This window comes from Manacus vitellinus, unplaced genomic scaffold, assembly GCF_001715985.3.
Source record: "Manacus vitellinus isolate BGI_N305 unplaced genomic scaffold, ASM171598v3 scaffold_6_pilon, whole genome shotgun sequence".
Lineage (NCBI taxonomy): Eukaryota > Metazoa > Chordata > Aves > Passeriformes > Pipridae > Manacus > Manacus vitellinus.
In genome coordinates, this window is record NW_021940750.1 from 22,332,696 (window position 1) to 22,353,422 (window position 20,727).

Genomic DNA, 20,727 nt, shown 5'->3' on the forward strand with positions numbered 1-20,727 from the left:
AAGTATTCTAGTAGTGATGGATATTTTATTCTTTTTTTCACAGTGCTATCCTTAACTTTAGACAACTACAGTACAAACCTCCAGTTTCGCTAACTACATTTAATCTGCTTAAAAATTTCGTGCAGTATAGTTTTGTTTACTAAATTGTGCTAAATTACTATACATTGGTGCAATTAAAAACTAGTGTCTTTCTACCCAGGGACAGCTGCATTTCACTGTTGGAAGATGTGATCATTTTATAAGTTATAAAGTTTACCAGGATAAATAATACTTTCTAAAATATATGTGACAAGACCAGAAAAATTGATAAAAGTAAATTTCTACTTTGTGCATTCCTTCTTTCTTGTGCAGACAAAATTTTAAAGCCAGCTTGTTTTAAGAGAGAAGTCAGCAGAATTCTTCCACTTTTTATGACTGAAAGATGTTAAAAAAATGACCTTGACATTGTAAGACAGGAAATTTCTTTGTACATATTACCTCCAGTCCCTTTTAATCTTGACTCCCCATTGAGGCAAGATTATAAAAGTATTTAATGAAAGTATTTAAGCCTGAAACTACTGCAAGATTGCATCCTACAAAACATTGCCAAATGGCAATGCTGGGTATGACTGAATAATACATACAATAAGGATTCCCTTACTTCATGGCTGTTCTTTTACAGATACTCTATTTTTACAATTTTTATTTACAGCTGACCAATCCTGTTTTTCCTTCTTTGCTCAATCTAAGCCACGGAAATGAAGACTGAAGAAATGTTAGGTTCAGTCTTTCTGACTGGTTTCTTGGTTCTGTTTTTTTCCCCTTAGCTCAAATACGAAGAGAGAGGGAAGAGCGAGGGACTTCTCACTGGGGTCAGAGGTACTTCATAGCACTAGGAGCAGAGGAGGCTAAAGAAAGACTGAGACCTCAGAATACTTATTTAAAGGAAAGAGAGAACATGTTGGAGACAGCCTTAGCAGACATACGAATATAAAGGAGACGTTATTTAAAGCTGGAGAGTCTTTTTCAGGAATAAGGATTTGGAAGTCTTGTCACGATGTCAGATTCCTGGGAATACTCACTGAGAGTACTAAAGTACAGCTGCCCTGCTCCCAAGTTCAGCAATGCTTCCTGCCTGGTGAGGAACATTTCAGGTGTTTTGTTTCAGGAGTTAACCCACTGATCCTACTGCTCAACAGAATAGGCAGCTCTCTTCAAGGAAGAGTTGTTAAGGGAGACAGTTTCAGCAGAAGCTGTGATTTGAGCCAGTGCTGCTGAGCTGTGGTAATTTTGCATTGCGTGCAGGAACATTACAACCTCTATCCAGAGGCTGCCACAGACTCTCCCTAATGGTCTGCATTACTAATTCAACTAATTGCAGCAATTACAGGCAGGAGATGCTGCTGGGGAGAGACACCAATACACTTCTCTCTAACATGCTGCAGTACATGCTGCTCATTAATTAGACCAGCACACACACACACAAAATAAAAAAATCACCAGCTGGAAATTCAAAGGAATGTGCTGAAAGAATGTGCTGAAACCTATAACAGTTGTGAACAGTTACAGTATGGCTTAAGCATTTAAGAAACAGACTTTCTAGCTGATTAACCTTGTTATGGTCATATCTCTGTTTGCTTGTTAAGCAAGCAGGTAAGATTGTATGTTGGGCACACCTGACCCGTGCAGCAGTTCTTCGTCATGGAGCAACTGGGCTGCACAGATATTTACTGTCCACCAGATTCCCAGCCCAAGAGGTGCATTAACAGAGCAGGAGTTGACTTAGCCTCAGTGATGGATCACTTGTAGCAAAGAGTACTGCTAGCTGCCTCAGTGATGCATAGTATCTGAGTCTATCTTGTATATTTTTCTTTGCAGAAAGCATGTTCAGTCTGAACATGCCTCCTATGGCAAGTCTCTCAGTAAGTGCCTTCTGTCTGACTCTATATGATACTGGTATTTATTGAGAAGCCCAGCATCTTCCAACCAGACACATCTACTGTGGCTGTTGGAGGGCAGTTTGCCAGCCAAAAAAGCATTATATCCCACTGTACTTTGTTCAGCTGTATCAGTGTGATCCACTGCTGACTTAAACAGCTCAGCAGGTGCACAGCACCTATGCACACCTGAAATATTCAACAGCACAGAATAAGCACTGTTCTTTTGACAGGAGACTCCAACTCAATGGAGGCACATTTACACAGGCACATCTGGAGTGCTTGGTACAACTTTAAATATTTTAAAAGTTACAAATCTGAAACTCTCTTTTCTTGGATACTTAGTTACCTCTGTAACAGCCTCTTGACTTGCAAATAGCTTACTTTTTTTTCCCTTTGTTCCTTTGCTTCATATGCCAGACTACAGATGACATTGTTTCATCAGCTGAATGTTCCAGTGACGATGAAGATTTCATTGACTGTGAACCCAGTACAGGTAAGTCAGGTCAGTCTTGTTTTGCTTGCCTTCTGATTTCATTTGCAAAAAACAATGCATACATATGTTTATATGTGTGTGAATGTATACATATATAGTTATATATGTATATATATATGTGTGTATATGTGTGTGTATGTATACATTTATGTATATATACACTGTATATAAAATAAAAATATACAGCCAAGCATCAGATCCCATGGACTTGGCAAAAGCAAAACACAGATATGTTGTCACTATTTGGTTTGAATAAAGTTGTTTGCAGAAATAGAAGTTACTTTACTGACACAGTGGGAAAACAAAAATATCGATGTGAAGTGTGACAAATAATGAAGATTTATGAAGCGGGGAGGGTGAACATTTGAAAAACAGAAGAGAAACAAAAGTGAAACAAAAATGGGTTATTAGCAATGTTTAATCTTTCTTAATTGCTCTGAAGATAGATATTAAAGGTTACAGTTGTCCATGGGATTTTGAATACAGTTAACACGGTAATGTGTTTATACTAATTTTGTTTTCTGTGAGCCCAGAGAAATTGGGGAGCACCAAAACATAGTTCTAATATAACAAAATTAGTAGTAATTCTTGCCTTGTTATCTGCAGTGATGCTTCAAAATGTATCCATTAAAGAGTCAGAAGGACTGGCCATGTGGAACTGACTCAACTTCTCCTTTTCAGATACATTTTGATATATTGATGGCTTTTCTTTCTGGTGAGATATATGATGTGATATCCAGCAGGCAACTGCAGTCTATTTTATTTCTTACAGGCTTTTTCAAGTCTTCTTTTTTGAGGCTTGCCATGAGTTAAGCATTTCTATAATAGAGAACAGACATCATCGAATTTCTGTGTATATTTAAAACAAAAAGACGGAGTTTAGAATTTTTTGTCCTTAAAAGTGAAACATATAAATAGTTTAGGGGGGTGGTTCTGTTTGGCTTTGTTTTGTTTGTTTTTGCTTTGTTTTGTTTGGGATGATTTTTTTTTTCCTTAAAAATATCCCAAGAAAGTATTATAAATGTTCTGTTTCTAGTGTCCTGAAGCCATTCGAGTAACACAATAATAACGTTAAAATTCACCCAAGGCTAGTGCTTTCACATTTCTTTTCAATTTGTCACGCTGTACCTGCATTTTTGGTAGAACTTGGTCCTGCAGTAACCTGAGATTGGCATTGCCTTGTAGCTGGGAACTTCCACTCATACCCTTGACTTCCCTGTATGGCAGGGAAGGCACTGACACAGCGACCGATGTTACCATATAGCTCAGCCTGCTTCCCATCTCTTTCTTCATAGATTTCTATGGGTTTTTCAACTCCCCATCTGGAAGAAAAGCAGTCCAAATAATACTAGATTGTGAAGTCTAAACAGTGTGGGTACTGAGAGTTTAAGTAAAGGTAGTAATGAAATGCCAGCACAGTGATTATAATGGAAGTGAGGCATGAGGTTAATCAGACCATGCTAAAAGAACTAATGTACCACAAATGATATGTAAGTGAATGGATAGAAGTAATTTCATTAAAGCTTCACTAACATGTCAAGACTTCTTTTCTTCTTTATATTCTGATTGCCAAGTATTTCAATTAAAGGACGAAATGAGGTCTTTATCAGACTCCTCCTCTTGTACATTGTTGTCATTTTTGTTTCAGAAATCACAGTTACTTCAATGGCTAGAAATTGTAATAGCAATGTTGTTTCCAACTTGTGCTAGCGGTGGAAAAATCAAAGTTTGAAGAGAAATTTGATAAAACGGGATGTTTAGCATGAAATTTCAGATTGCTGTAGAGCAACATTTCCAGACTAAAAATACCTCCTTCCTGACACAGTTAGATATCTGATTCTACAAACAGGTACAAACTGGATTTGTAAAAATGACTTGCCTTTGAAAATCCTGCTAAACGTTACAGTTGTCAGCTATAAATGCCTACAGACATTTGAATATCTGCTGTGTAAAATAATATGATTTGCTGAAAATCTGCATAAGGTTCTCTCCTAAACTACTAGACATGCTTGCAAATTTCACCCAGTATCTTTTATTGCACCCTACTCCTCTTGCATAGAGAGGTGAAATTCATGAGCTGCTGAAACCTGAATCTTTTCTTGGTAATTACTATGGCATTGAGAATAAAAGTTAGCTTGATTATATGTAAAAATAAGTCTCCCAGATGGTCCTTGCTGATGAAGTCTGCACTTCCAGATTTTGAGTTTTCCTGCTCTCAGAAGCACTGGTGTACAGAGTCGCCAGAAGGAGGAGGAATATGCAGGTCCTTTTTGCATAAACTTAACACATTCCATCATAATAAGAAGGAAAAGTAACAGGTTTATGGTGCTACTCATTTTCTTTGTCTAACTTATTGTCTGCATTTGCAGAGCATCCAGTGTCTGCAATACAGCCAGTATCAAAGCACTCTCACGCAGCCCATTCTGCTCTGGAGCACTAAAGCAATCTGAGCCGGCTTATCGAAATCCAGTGGTGCTGGCTTGGCTGAGCAGATATGTTTGCCTTTACACTTCACCAACCAAGTAAGGATTCTGGTCAAATGCCAAGATCTGGTGTTTAAATATATACATAATGGAAAAAAAGGATCCAGATTATCCTGCTTGTATTTTCTAGTGTGTGGGTTTGGATTTTTTTAAACATAATATTATTGTGTTTGGTTTTTTTTAATTGGGCTCATTTGAAGTTGCTTCATCCTCTTCTGTTGACAGGTCACTGCCTTCTGGCTTGCCTGATCCCTTTTATAGCAAACGAAAAATTAAATGACCTAACCCAGCACAGTTTCCTTTTTGTTGCTCTGATAATGTGTAGCTTTTAAAGCTCTTGAGTTTCTGCCAAACACCAGGCCTTGGCCTTCTATCACCCTCGGTGCTACAGTCCAGTAATGCAAAGGTTACTGAACTCACTGCTGCAGCTGTGAGATATGGTACACATCACTATAAACCTGCTGTGCAATAACCAAGACAAGAGCAGCAGAGAATGTGGCCCTGGAAATCAGAAATTTTCAGATTTCATATGGTCAAAATCAAATCCCAATATCTAAACATATTACTTTGGTCCTGGTCCTGAATCTGAGGCGGTACTCCACAGAGTCTTTTTGAAGCCTTTGTTTTTGGTGTACTCAAAGGCTGAAAATCATGTCCTCTTTGAGGCTAAATATCATATGAGAACCATCACATGAGAACAAGATCTTATTGCCACTTAATAATTACTAGTGATTCACTGTTGAATCCAAGATCTGAATCTTGTTAAGTATATCATCTGCATCTGAACACTTGCATCTCTTTAAAAGAAGCTGGTGTGAAGGCAATTTCCTCACTCTGCTCCTTTCAGGATTTTCCAGGCTGGCTTGAGACATTCACTGTAGCAGATCTGCTACCACTTTTTGCCCCTCTTCTAGAAGTGATTTCTTTGGGGAATTCACTTAAAAAGCAGGAGCTATCATAGGACCTTTTCTGACTGAGGCAGCCAACAGATATCACCTGTACACACATATGTATATATAAGGAATTATTTTAAGTGATGACAATGACAGCTGCTGTGCAAAACCCATTTGTATTTTATGTAATGCAAAAGAAACCATTGCATGTGCATTGATAAAAAATACTCACTATTCATCTTATTGCAAACAAGTCTAGATACTCTTACATCTCTAGATCTCCCAGAATGGCTTAATGTAAATGATACAAGGGACATAAAACTGTTCATCTGCCCTGAAGAAGGATTAACTTAACAGTCAAGAGCAGTTCCTCTCTTGTCCCTATGGAAATGATGCTTGTCCCAGTACCAAAAAGCGTCTTGTTTCTTTGCCAGAAACATGATCATTTTCCCTGGTGTGAGTACAGGACTCTCTTCTAGCCTGTTTCAGGGAGATCCAAGGCTCAAATACTCAAGTTCTTCAAAGCTCAAGCCAGGGTCCTGAGACTGTGCTTTTGAACACAGCTCCATGGTGGTGTTTCAGTCACTCAACCACTCTCAGGGAATGAAAGATATGTAGGAAAATATCTTTACTCTGGACTAGGAAGCACTGTGCTATCATGAAGAAAGCAATCATTTATCTCTTTCCAGTCAGATGAGGAGCACCCCTACAATCTCATTTTACTGAGACTTCAAAGCCTTGAGGATTATAATTATGCTTTCCTTACAGCAGCTATTGCTGTCTCTTCATACCATTGCCCTTGTTCCTGTTAAGGCAGGCTGGATGCTAGTGGTCAGGCAGCTGATTGGGATCATAGCCAAAGCTGCTCGTTGGACTACTCAAAACAGTGAGACCCAAACACTCACCAATTAACCTGAAACCCATAATACAGCCTCTTGAAATGGTGTGTGGGGCTTAATCCTAGCTTCCTGGCATGACACATCCTGTGTTTCTTCCATGGTGCAGTTGCCAGTTTTCCCTTCCTATCAGCCCATCAATTTCTTATGTGATTTTTCTCCAGAAAAATTTATTCTGTGTTTCCCAAAAGGCTTCATATATCATAAGGCTGGCATTGTCTAATCAGACTGGTAAGCTTTTCCTATGAGGGACTACAGACAGCAGTAGAGATGCAAAAATCTACAATTCTTTGCACTGGAAATTACAAAGTGTTTTGTACACATACCCACCCACAGGAGACACATATCCTACAGGTGTGGTGTCTGTATCTATAATTTTCTGGCCTGTACCCATCCATTTGCAGGCTGTTTAGGTTAGAGATTCATTTGCAGAAAACAAGCAGAATCTCTCTTCCAAGAGTCTCCAAACAACCAGCACAGTACAAAAACCAATATGTTGAAAGTGAAGAAAACTTAACTGAAGAAACCAAGAGAAGTACTGATTTGGCTCCATAGCTGCATCAACCTTTTTTAAGCACCTAGGGAATTTTCGTTGCTCTTCTAAGAGAAACATACCCCACAATCCAGTGCCCAGTTACCCCCAGTCTCTCCCTCTGACAAGCAGGAGTTCTGCTCCATTTCTGATGTTGCAATCAAGAAATGGTATTTAAACTTGTGTGCATGCCTCCAAGTACTCAGAGAAGTAGACTTCCCATCTCACAGGCTGAATACCATATGGACCTAAAGGTGTCCCAGGGTGTAATAGCATTACTTCTTTGATGGAATTTCCTAGCTACAATCTTACAGCCAAACCAAAACCAAACAAGCAAGTTTTACTAACCAATCATGCAGGTGACTTACAGGAATTTTGGTTTTCTTTTTTTTTTTAACATTAGGAATACTGAGATTGGTTTTCAGCATATTGGTCTTTCTTCCCTATGTAAGCTCCAAAGGCCCCACCCATGAGGATATTTTATCTATATATGCACTATATCTACAGTATGCATATATGTCTATATGCTAAAGTAATAAATTGCCAATATCAGCAGTAGCCCCTATCATCCAATCACATGTTTACACAGAAATTCATGCCTTCATCTAACCCTGGCATTCGCTGGTGTGGACAGATGCATGATATTGTTATATCTTGGTGAACAAAGCACGTTAATTTCTTTTCTGTTAGAGTTATTTCTTTCTTCCTTTTATTTATTTATTTACTTTTAATTGATAATTTCATCTACCAATTAGCCTTGGGGTATGGTGGGGCAGGGAGAACAAAAAATTATACAGGTATATCAATCAATATATACACACATACTCCGTGTATATATAGATGGATATATACATTGTATATATTTGAAGAACATTTTCTATCGTTTCACCTCATCTTGTGCCGCATGAATTTTTGGTGATTGATATTTTAGTTTATTTTATATTTCTTTCCCCTTTTTTTTTGGCTCGTAATCGTGCCATACCGCTATTTTTTAATTTTTAAAATCATCGCTGTACTTTTCAATTTATATTTTTGGAGTTATTCCAATAAAATAATGATTTAATCATCTCAAGAATGAGATATAGATCTGCAAACAATAAAGGCAACAAAATCTTTTCTTGCCATCCTTGAGAAATCCAAATTTTGGACATCCCAAGAAAGTTGTGTGCAAAGAATGAAGAGTCTTACCCTTCCTTTATTCTTATTTCTCTTCTCCCTATCTCTTTTAAACTTCTGCAAAATCTCTATTCCATTTTTTCCCTTTTCCCTTTTTTTTTAATTGAGTTCAGGAAAAAAAATCACCCAGAAGAAAAACCTTCTCCTTTACCCCTGAGTTCTCCCAGGAAAAATTCTTCCAACGTAAAGAGCCCTACAAACTGCAGATGGCATAAAAAGAATTTTATTGCAATGCAGAGTGTCTGTTGTATCTTTTATTTCTGGGTCAGTGCAAGATCATTTTTCTGGCATGCTGTAGTTTAGCTGATGTAACTAACCATGGCCTTCATTAACCGGTGCATGGGCTGTGATGATGCCATCTTGTGTTCCATCAGAGCTGCGCATTCAGGCTAACCAAGCAAGTCTGTAGTGTATGATTTGGGGGGATATCGTTTTGATTTTAATTTGCATTATAATTTATTCTTTTTGGAAGTGTTATACCAATACTCTTGGCTGCTTCTTGCAGCCTCAGAGTTATATATCTACTTTGTTTTATGGGGATTTTTTTCTCTTCTTTTATTTCTCAAGTAGCAATTTTGCGTCTTCTTTGTGTTCATCTGTCTTGTCACTGTATCTTGGAGTCCACTGGCCCAGTGTTGTTATGTGATTCTGTTCTCTGTTCATAAGCTGGTGTTCAGCTCCTCAGCACTCTGTCATACCTCCTCCCTTTCCCCTCCCCTCTTCCCCTCCTCACCTGCCCGAGGGGATCCACAAAGAGGCACCAAGCTTTGAATGACATTCTGAGTGTCTCCCCGTGGCTTCAAGATGAATGTTGCAAGATGTCCACAGAGTTTCATAAGAAAAACCAAGTTTGCAGCTGTTCTGTTTTCAATAGTTTTCAAACTCTGTTATCATTTCACTCCTAGAAGTGGATTACTGGCATAATGCTAAAGTGACTTCTTTTGCAGCTTTTTAGGGGATTTGTATGTATATGCTGATGTGTTGGACTAAGAACTTCTCTTATCTGTGCTTTAGGTGCCAGACAATGCTGCACAGGGTGCAGACTGTGTGTTAAAGGGGATGTACCTAGGCCTTTTTATAAAAGGCAGCCTTAGAAAGGACATATCACTGTGCACATGCTGCTGATGATGTCTGTGTGTATGTATTTTTAAAATCTACAGTTCATAGTTCATTTGTAGGTAGGAGACAAAAATCTAGGAATATACTTAGGATTTCTAAGAGTAGTGCATCTTCACTGTATGGGTTCAGTCTTCTGTTTGTCACTGTGATGTCTGCCTCTCAATGATACTGGTGAAAACTGGCTTGCTGATGTTTACTTTTATAAATTGAACTGTGGAAACACATCTGGAGTGTCTTCTGCCATATGCATCATAAATGTGCAATAATGCACTAGGCAGAAGAAAACAAGCTGAGTTTTCAGGTGTCTGCTTAGACTTGAAACACTATTTAGAAAAAATATTCTTTGTCTTGTACAGTAGTGCATTTCCTGGTATCCTTAATTCAGTTCCTGGTGAATGTACTAGCTACATTAATGGCACAGGAGTCCTCAGTGCATTAGGATACATCAGCTGGCATCAGTGGATCAGGTCAAGTTAGTGGAGGAAGAGGAAGAGAGTTTTGTTGTGGATAATGATCATGACATCACAGAAAGCATACTTACATATATCTTTAGCCTAGCTAAAATTCCAGTTGTTTTGCAGAAGTTAGTTTGTTCTGAAGAGAAGAGATGATGAAATCTGTGAACTTTTCTCATAAGAGCATGATATAAGACTTACCTGTTTAAGATAAGAGTTGCCAGAAGAGGAAAGTGAAGGGACAAGTTCAAGTCTCTAACATGGAATTGTTTAATTATTTCATTTAACTTAACCAAGATATGTTTCCTGTACTTGCAGAGAGATAAAAAGAAGATAGCTTTTCTGTCACCAGTGGGAACCAATGATCTTATGCTCAGTTCAGTTTTCTTAATTCATATACAGTCTGAGAAACATTACTGTGTGTAGTTATTAAATAAATCAATATTTAAAGCTTGGCTGGTTTAGATTTTAGATCTTTATGTTTTTCACAACTAGTAATTCCTAGTGAATCTAAAGCTTTTTCTTGGCAATTGCTTAAATAGAGTAACTGCTTATAAAATTGTATTATAATCAACAAGCTCACAATTTTGTGTAATACTGCCCTCTGGCAGAGAGACCAGAACAGTCCTGTTACGAGACTAACAGCAAAAGAATCATTTTTTTAGCTCAAGTAGCAGGTTATTGGAGCAGAACAATCAGAGTTTTAGCCCCTACATCATGAAGTTCAGGGTAACCTTCAGATTGGAGTATTGAGATGAGTAAATCAAGTGTCTGGGCATCAGGACAGTAACCTCCAGGCTGTGGTAAAGCTGCTGTGTCCTGCTGAGTGGTGACTTTTACTTACCTTATGTAGCCTCTGACTAGCCTCTGCTAGGCTCTGACTGTCCCTCTGCTGCAGGGAGTGAGAGGCTCACTAAGGCGTAGGGGGTGCTGTGGAAGGTCCCATTGTGCTCTGTTTTATCCCACTGAAGATCTATATGGATATATGGCACTTGTAAAATTAGTTCTTACTTTTGTTTTCTGTCTCAGGGTAGACTGTCGGCTTCAGGTTTTGTGACCTTTGTAACTGAACAAGGGGAAGAGCTCAGGGTTCAGTTTTTTATGCCGAGAATAAAAACACTGAACTCTGGTGTACCACTTCCAGCTTTGCGGTTGATTCCTTCTGTGACTCTGTACATATATTGTTCATTTGCCTACCTGTAAGGCAGAGTAAATGAAATGCTTCTAGCTAAATGAGGTGGAGATGAAGCGAAAGGAGATTGAATTAGTATTTTAATGGACTCTGATATTCGGGTGCAAAGTGCTGTTCAGCACACCAAAGTTGTACAGTACTGCTAACTACCAAAAATGTACAAATAAACAGTGTTATTGTTTAGGTTTTAATACTATATGCTATCTTCACTTGTTGTGAGAAGTAATATTATTGTGTATTTTTACACAGTAGGTACAACTCCTGATCTGCTAATGCAGTCAAGTATTTTTGTGTCAGGGATCTCTGGTGTGACATTATTTTCATTAAATATCACTCTTTCCTCTAGAATTAACACATGCAATGGAATGAACCATGCTCAGGCTACATAATTTAATGTCATGAGTGGACAGCAATATATAGATCTTTTATATCAGCACTTACATCACTTGGACTTGCCTCCTGGTCAGAATTTTGCTTTAAAAACTTCATAGTTTCTTCAGCCTAACTTAACTGGTGTAAGTTTCCCTGGTTTTGCATTTAAGATCAGGAGAAGATCAGAATCAGACCCACAGTCTGGCTACCTTGCCCTTGCTGCCTTCCAGTCTTTTTTTAAAGCGTGTTCTCTAAACTCAAAGCCATGTGCACTGTCACATTCTGGCAATCCCTCTAGTGCTGTGCCTATGTTATCAAGCTGACACATGTCTAAAATACTAAGATATGATATTTTCAACCTGCTGGGACTTGCTTTTTGTCCCTGTTAGCTTTGATTTTCAGCTTCATAAAATATATGGCAAAGAAAATAAAAATAGCCAATGACACATTCAGTGTAAAGAAGAGCTAGCACATGACTCAGAAATAGATTTTGCATCAAAAGCAAGTGTATGTATATTAGACCCTTAGATGTCTATAGCAACTGATTAGTTACCTTTAAACAAGAAGAAACTATCTGATTTCTGAAAGATATATAATATCTGTTAGAGAGAAAACATATTGAGCATTTACTAGGGACAGAGATACACTTTTGCTTCTAAAGGTTTATATTATATATTTCTTTTGGTCACCATGCCTAGACCTGAGGGTGCCTTAAAGGTGCTCTCAAAGGTACTGATGGTCACATGAACTATAACACATGGAATAATACCTCTGTAGAACAGGAAAACATATTCTGCTTCCATTTTCAACCGAAGTATATAATGAGATACCAAAGTTAATAATTATGTCAAAGAGGTTATTACTTTGCCTTCCTTCTGCCTATTTCAGATCCAATTTATTATTCACAAGTGCTAGAAATCTGTGCTTTATCCCAGCTGTAAGCAGCTGGAGATACCAGTTCCTACATAATGTGTAGTATTTCTTTAATACTATTTACCTTAAATGCTGTGTGAGGAGCAGGAGGCAAAGACCATACCAGTTTTGAAACTAAGTATTGAAGCCAAAAAAAAAAAAAATTAGACTGACTTGATTTGAAATCTCAGATGTCTACTAATTTGAGAACCTATTTTATTCTGCATTTTCATTATGCTAATAAATACATTATTAAAACCTTACAAAAGAGCCACAATCAAGGACTCTCTTTCTTTGCTTCTGTTGAGTCTCATAAAAACTGAAGTTCTGTGGTCCCATGGGGTGGTGTTATAAGGATCATCAGCTGCTCTTTTGGCATGTAAGAGGAACTACGACTAGTAGACAGACAAAGGTACAAAATCTCAAAATAAACTTATTTTAGAGCAACAAGAAAATCCCAACACTTTTATCTCTTCACAGGTTTCACTCCGTCTCAGTATTAGAACAATAAATGTCAGAGGCATGTCCCTCAAAAAGAGGGAAAAGTTGTTTTGTCTTTGAGGGACAGCAGAAATGAACAGCAATTTTGTGGGTTTTTTTTCTTTTTTTTTTTAATAGATGTCAATAATTTGGTTTTTTTCCTAGTACTGAAACCAGTATGACAGGTTTTAGACACTAGTTTTAGCAACTACTAATTTTCACTACTGAAATCTTGGGGGCTTCATAAATTTTATATTTGACAGATGAAAAGAGCAAAAATAGTCCTGTGAATAGTTCGGGGTATTTTCCAGTGTATCAAAGTATAATTTTAATTTCTTCTCCTGACCTCTCTCTGTGCAGTAACAAGTTTACTGTGGAGTGCCTGGAGATTGGTATTTCCCCTAGAATCTGTGATTCTCCTGTGTGCTAATTTTTCTTAGTGCTAAAACACAGATCATTAATATATTGCAAAACATGTGGATGCATGCATGCTCTCTCTCTTGGTACCTGTGTGTCTATTTACACATCCATTAATGCCATGTTTATGTTCTGGCTAAAAGAAGCATTTTGGGGAACTGAAATAGTAGAATAAAGTTGTTTAGGAGCTTTACAAGCAAATGTGGAATGGATAGACTGAATCTTGCCTCTTCCTCTTTCTCATACTCCTTTTCAATTCTGTTAATTCAAGCCTTTGGCTGTTGTATAACTCGGAAAGCAGTTAGTACATCCCAGCATTTGGGGGAGGTGTTTTGAGAGTGAAGGCAAGTGTGACACTCAGATTTGAGATCTAGGCACAGTCTGAAACAGAGGACCTCCAGCACACATCTGAACTTGCAGCACGGAGGTGCCTTTGCTGAGGTTCTGAGTCATTTGCCTCTGTCAGGGCACTGGGGACTCTCACAGACCTGTGGCGAGGATTAAAGAAGGTTTGACAGCTGGAGAGAAAGTCAGTTCGGTGCATATCTGAAACAGAATAACGTACTCTTTTGTGCAGCAAACTGGACATACTACCAGATCTTTTCTTATTCCTTTAGCTAATGGGTAGCAGTCTCCTGCAACACTGTGGATCGTGTGCAGTCCTCTCATAGAAATCGCCAGAAATTTGTCTGGGGACATTCTGGGCATCTTTGATGGTTTATGACCCCTTCTGAGACGTGACTGGGGTTTCTCAGGCCTGCTAGTTGAGCCAATTGTGCCTTATCAGAAAGGATGAGTACCTTCAGGCTTAGTGTGAATGTTCCAATGCCTCCTCCAAGGGAGGTGGAGGGGAGAAGGTGGAGGGGGTGAGTTTTACACCTGAGCTTCATCAGGAGGGAGGACATAAAGGCATTATGCAGGATCTGTCTCTTAATCTGTTTCTTATCAACCTTTTTCCTTATCTGGCTCAAAACCCAGTTTGCTGCTAAACAAAGGCTGGTTTGTTGTGATCATCCTTCAGTGGTGGGTGTGCACCCCCTCTGCCCCTGGGCTGTTCTCATGCAGATCAAAGGTTTCACCACCACACATCCAAAAAGCTCTCCTCCCCTTCGGTTGGGGGCTGCAAACTTGGCCTCAGCAAAGCACCTGCTGCTTCTGCAGAGGATAGATTGTTTGAATCATTAACTTCTAACATTTCCATCTCTCACACCCTTTACTTCATGTGCTTAAACATGCCACATAAGCCCAAAAGGAATTCAGAGACTGGAAGGTAGTTGAAGATGTTCATACCCTAGTTATTTTTTTTTTATAAAAACATAAGATTTGGTGCTGGCAAAATACTGTGGGAATTCCATCTAGTTTATTCTTAATTCTCTGTGTCATATCCAAAACAAGAAAATGTTCTTTAACTCCTGAAATGCAAAATTCGACTTTTGCCATACAGTGCATTTTCATTTTGAAATAGATGCTTAAAAAAAAAAAAACCAGAAAAAAGATCACATTCTAGCAAAGTATCTAGTTACAAAACAAAGTAGAAAGTTTTGAAGTACTGTGTACATTTGACTCTTTTTGTCATTTTTGAAAATATGACTAGTAACCTTCACCTGTAAATAACTTGAGGGCTTCTTACTACTTCAGTTTTTCAACTCTTTCCCCCCCCCGTTAGGTTTTTCAGAACATTAAACCGTACTTTTCTCTATAGAAAACATCTGTCACTAGCTCTGTATGAATTGTGTTAGCAGACTAAAACCTTTGATTACATTTATCACAGGAGTTGAGCCAGTATTTTTCAGAATCTTCAGTTGGTTTGTTCACAGCTTTTCATTATATTTTGAATAGCAATGGTAAAGTCCATCCCTGAAGCTGTGTGATCTTTTCCACATATGCTGTTTTCCAAATCCATCACTTTTCCCTCGGAAAGAAAAAGCAAACAAAAATTGTTTTGGAGAGAGAGGAAAAAAGTCTCCTTCACTAAGATGATATTTTTAGAAACAGATGGTAAAACAAACTGCAGATGTTGTGCCTGCAGCACCTCTATTCTAATAACAGGATTGTTTAAAGATGAAAGCAGCGTTTGTGTGTCTATCTCACTCTGTTGGTAGTAATTCTTACTCCATGCAGGAAGAGTTGAGAAACGTGGTGCAGTATTTTTTTCCCTATCTTGCTTCCTCTGAAAAGGTATTTACACAATTCTCTGCTAAAGAATGAGTGTTCTGGTAGTGCTGTCTATAGCAAACGCGAAGACCCCATAGTTTAGGAAAAATTAATCCCAGTCATCTATACCTCATTTACTAGTAGATTTTTTTATTCTTCTGGAGAGTTTTTTTTCTTTGCCTTCCAGATGACCTTTCCTTCCTGATAACAAACTGCAAGTGTTCTGTTGGCCTGTCTCATGGCTGGCAAAGGTCCAAACACAAGCTGCCTATTCAGATAGTTTAAAAAATTTTTAAGACCTGCCAGGCTTGGCAGTCCTCAGGTAAGAACATTATATTCATACAAAATTTCTAAAGTATCCAGAGGAACTTGAGCAGTTTTGTTTCTTTTTCCACATCAAAAATTGCTTAGTTTCCATTTAAGCTAATTAATTAGGAGTCTGAACAGCAAATTAAGTAAATGCCATTTGGACTACTGTAAAAGCAGACTTTTAATGAGGGCCCAGCTGTATGATGTTCTTTGAATATCAGTTGCTATTGATACTTACTGCTTTTGCCTTAAAATCCCTATAAAAGCAATATTGTTTATTGTATTTTATTGGGATCTAATCTCTGATGCCAGCTGCACATTCAACATGCTTATTTAAAATGAATTTCAGTAGTTAGATCCTGGGGATGGCTGCATGTGTGAATGTCCAATAGCTCTGAAAATGTTTTATAGCCATATTGCCACAATTTTTCCAGCAGCTAAGAGGAGCTTTGTGGATATTAGAGCAGCTGAGCATCTGCTTAAAAGATCTAAATTTTAGATTTATACCCTGAAAAGAGATAGTTAATCCTTTTGTGGACCAGGCCCTAAAGGTCTGTATGAAGGCAAGACTTGAAATAAGACCTTGGAGTCTTAATTCATCTTTCACTTTCTAACCTCAGTTATCTCTCCTTCACTTTTAAGTAAAAGCTGCATTTTGATCCTGCAGATTTCTTAAACCTTCTGTTAGATACACACACCAGGAGGTCATTTTTCTTGGGATCCAGCCATGTTAGGGCAATGACAACTTTTACTGTGGTGTGTCATGTTGCATCAATTTTCTTATTCAAGGGATGCTAACCAAGGCAATAGAGCTATCTACAGTGAAGTTAAAGATTTTAGACATCAGCTTAGAGCAATGATTGTTGTTCCTCGTTGAACAGCAGCTCTTTATCAGTTTTCTCTTTTGTTTTGTCTTGTGCTATTCTGGTAATGAAATGCATAGAACTGTACACGTCATTTCATGGGTAGTACTGACAAAGCCACTCTTATCTCTGTGCTCCATTACAGCAGAGCCTCTGCTTATACACATCCTGAGTTCTGAATGTAGTTGGGAAGCTTAATAAGCATAGGGAACTGGTGCGGTGGAAAGAGATTCTTTGCAAGAAAGGATTAAGGGATGACAAATGCAGTTTCGTTTTATAAAATCCAATAAATTTGAGCTTTGTGTCTCTGACTGGAGCACTGGGAAAGGTGCTGGAAATATATCTATATATATGGGTGTATAAACATATTTATATCTGTGTAATCATGGCTAGGCTTTGCGAACGAAGATTTGGGAATCTGTGTAATACATAGTACATATATATGTGTGTGTGTATATATATATATATAAAACCCATAACTATTATTTAGTTACGTAATATGATGACAGTTTTCCAATAGTTGTATCAAATATCTTAGGTGTGAAAACAGAGTGCTGGTAATATCCTGTACTTGTCCCCAGGAGATGGACTGCATGTCATATTTCAGGTCTCTCTGATTCTACTGTAAGAAATTATGCACATGCTCTACCTCTCATTTACTGCTAATTTAAGTTAAGAGTAATGCATATAAGCATTATTATCAGTGTAAAACTGCTGCAGGTGTATTGCAAATCATGCTCTTAAGTTTCAAATGTAGGATTGTTTGCCGGAGCTGAGCATGAAATCAGAAAGAGTGACTTAGAAAATTCATTGCATATATAAAAAAAAAAAAAAAAGAGAAAAAAATTGTATGTACAAGGAATTCCTGGGAGACTATGTTTGGTAATGGGCTTAAAATACCAACTGCAGAACTTTTTCACCACATTCCTCACTTGTTTATAACTCTATTCCAAACCTTTTGTTCAGAGCATTTATGAACTGGATGTTGATTTTTCTTTTGGAAAAGGAAGCAGTCAACACTTGGATCTCCATAGCAGCTTGGAATTTGGATGCAAATGAAATATTTTCACAGTAAAAAAATTCAAAAAATTGTGTGTAGATTCCTGTATATATACTTGTGCTTGCATATTTGCTAATTATATTAACAACATGGCTGAAGAAACTGGCAGCCTGTTGAGATGTTGAGTGACTTAGGATTAATGAAAGTAGAAAGTATTTAGCATTTTATAGTATTAGGGCTAAATTTGTGTAGTTATATGTGAAAAAAAAATCACTATATAGAGTTAGCTACACCTTAGACCACAGTCTGGAAAAAAAAAATCTAGATGATTTAACATATAGGAGACTTTAGCTGGAATGTTTCAAAGCTCATCTGTTGAGTACAACAGCTTGTTTTTATAAGGTGCATATCATCTACATATTTTACTGTATTTCATTACGATGCTCTACTTTATTCTACACAGTTTGAATCCATAAGAAATGCCTGTTGGTTTTCTGTGATCAGGTAGCTTCTGGCTTTCGCTTACTTTTTTGAGCCCAGTTGATGTGTCTGTACTCTGCACATCAGTATTCTTGAAAGGAGCAGAGATAAACCCTCCTTTTGCGTAGAAAATATGATGTGTCTTTAAAGATAGTCATTGCAACTTCTGTTATTATTTCTGCACTTGATAGTGTTCTGGATCTTCTTGGTCTTATCTGACAGAGCACCCAGCCCTATATGTCATGTAAGGTGTTTGACCAGAAGTGTACTGTTAGTATTTCAGTAGCATTGTTTATCTCAGATTTTAAAAGTGTTTTGCAGGTATTTAGTAAGAATGATGAATGCTATTGTCTGCACTTCAGAATTACTGTAATCAGAGAGGTTAGAAGGATACTTCCTTAATTGACTCACTAACAAGCTTTAGTGGAGAGAAAGGTGGAGAGATATATAGAGAAAAGTATTTGTAGGGCATGCAACAGTTGCAGATGTGGAAGGCAGATAAATTACTGTTGAGTTTAAAAGAAGAATTTCACTAATAAAGGAGAGGAAATATTTCTGAATAAAATCGGGTTTTAATTATGAAAATCCCTATTTTTTAAAACAAAGGGAATAATTTCACCCATAGCTATACCTGAATGCTGTAGATGAGCAAACAAAAAGTCTTTCCTCCTCTTTAATAATATGTTTATTTGCTTCTAGGGTCTAGTCCACTGATTTTTAATGGTTTTGTATCCTGATAATCCCTATAGAGCCCATGCAGTGCTAGGGTTAGGTGATAGGTTCCAATCTGTTTCTCAGTTCTCTTTTGGAGTCATTTACCTACATCCAATTTAAAAGTTCAGTCAGTCTTATTTCTGTAAAGTTCCTGAACGCAATAGGGTAGCTACAAGGTTGCTGAGGGCATACATCTTTCCTTATGAGTGATGATAGGAAACCTGAACTCATTTCTTAGATCCCAAACTTGGGTTGGCAGTGAGTTAGTATGAAGAATATCTTTAGAGTTGGAAATAGATCAGATATTTTTCAAGTTGGAAAGCCATCTACTGAGGCATAATAAGCAGGAAACACCATGGCAGAGTTTTTGAAGTGGAATGTATTTTTCTAAAAGAAAGTTGAGACTGAGAAAAGAGCAGAAATGAGGTGTTTTTTTCTAGTTAACTCCATGTTCTGCCTCCCTACCTATGAAGACAGAACACATTCAGCTGTCATCTTATCTCAAAGCTTAGTGCTTCTGTGCTGAATTCTTCTCTTTATTGTTATATGTTTGAATTGCCACTTGGTTCCCTTTCTCTGTATTTTTCAGCTGAGGTTACCGCTACTAACCTACCAGACAGTGAAATAAGGCAATGATAAGGAATTGTGATAGAGATATAATGCGGCAATGGCAACTTATGATTTGGCTTCTGGCATGCTTCCATTTTGGTGAATAACTCAGTGCAGTGGAAGGTTGTGAGAAGAAACCACTTTGCATTAACACTTAAATTTACTGTGAAAGACTAACAAGAATTGTTTAGGCACTGGAAATAACAGGCAAATCTGCCAGTTCTTCTCCAGCATAATCTTGGTCCATGTGCCTGTTCCCATTTAGTGTCCTTTGCAAAAGGCAAGCAAGGACCTAGATGGCTCAAGTGTTTATAATAAGTCTTTTGAGAGTGAAGCATTTCTTGTAACTTCAAAACAGTGCTGTCCATTAATACCCTAATAAGCGAGTAAATCACAGGGCACTAAGGTTAGAATTTGAACACCTTTTTATTTCATTCACAAAGTTCAAAGCTGCAAGTTTTGCCCTTAGCAGAATTGCCAAAGTAAAGTGTTTGTTCTATTAACATAATATTTCCATTTCCATCTCCATCTCTTTTTTGATTGTGCTTAAGACCATCAATTAGAATAAAAATATGAATAGAAATAATTATTTAATCAGAAAAATAATTCTGCATGAGAAAATTTTGTGGCTCATACAGATAAAGGAAATTAGAGGCTATGAGAAAGTAATAGACTTTCCTATTAAAATCTAACCATATAACGTCTTACTTCATAGCAGAGGAAAGTCTAATACGATAAGATTTTTTTAGCTTCTTTTAATTAACTTTCCATCCTATTAGACTTGATCTGAAGTTAACTTTCATTTCACAGGTATTCATGATTGTTATGCTCCTGTGAATTACTTAACCATGAAGCTCAGGCATGATGGTTAATAACTATGCAAAGTAATCTTTTAGTTGATTTTCTAACAATGACCTTAAAATTTAAATGTAAATACTTCAGGTAATACAGTAAGCAATAATACGGAAAATATATTCAAGTGTATGACTATATATCTCTTTAAATAGTGATTCCACAGCAATCTGACCTGCCCTGGTCATATTAACTGTTGGTTTGAAAAAACACCAAAACCACACAACAAACCCCCACATTTTGAAAGGTAGTGCTCCAACTTCTTTAACAAAGAAAACAATTAAACATTTGGGATGGTGGGATATAAGTTATCATGTTGTGAAGATAAGGGAGAAAGGACACTAAAGACAGCTTAAGCAGAAATAATCAATAGCAGAGAGCAGTCGTCCTGATTTTTTGTTCAAAAA

General features: G+C 37.5%; 1 protein-coding gene across 26 annotated transcripts in view; it reads left to right on the plus strand.

Annotated features, from left to right (window-relative positions):
- Positions 1-20,727, plus strand: part of NRXN3 (neurexin 3) — a 935,277-nt gene that overhangs the window by 895,100 nt on the left and 19,450 nt on the right. For 25 of the 26 annotated variants that reach the window (XM_018082450.2, XM_018082461.3, XM_018082475.2 and 22 more), the window contains one exon: positions 2,337-2,412. In XM_018082450.2, coding sequence (XP_017937939.1) covers positions 2,337-2,412 — 76 coding nt within the window. Of the gene's footprint in view, positions 1-2,336; positions 2,422-20,727 lie in introns of all 26 variants that reach the window. The other variant, XM_018082466.1, reaches the window with a different exon arrangement.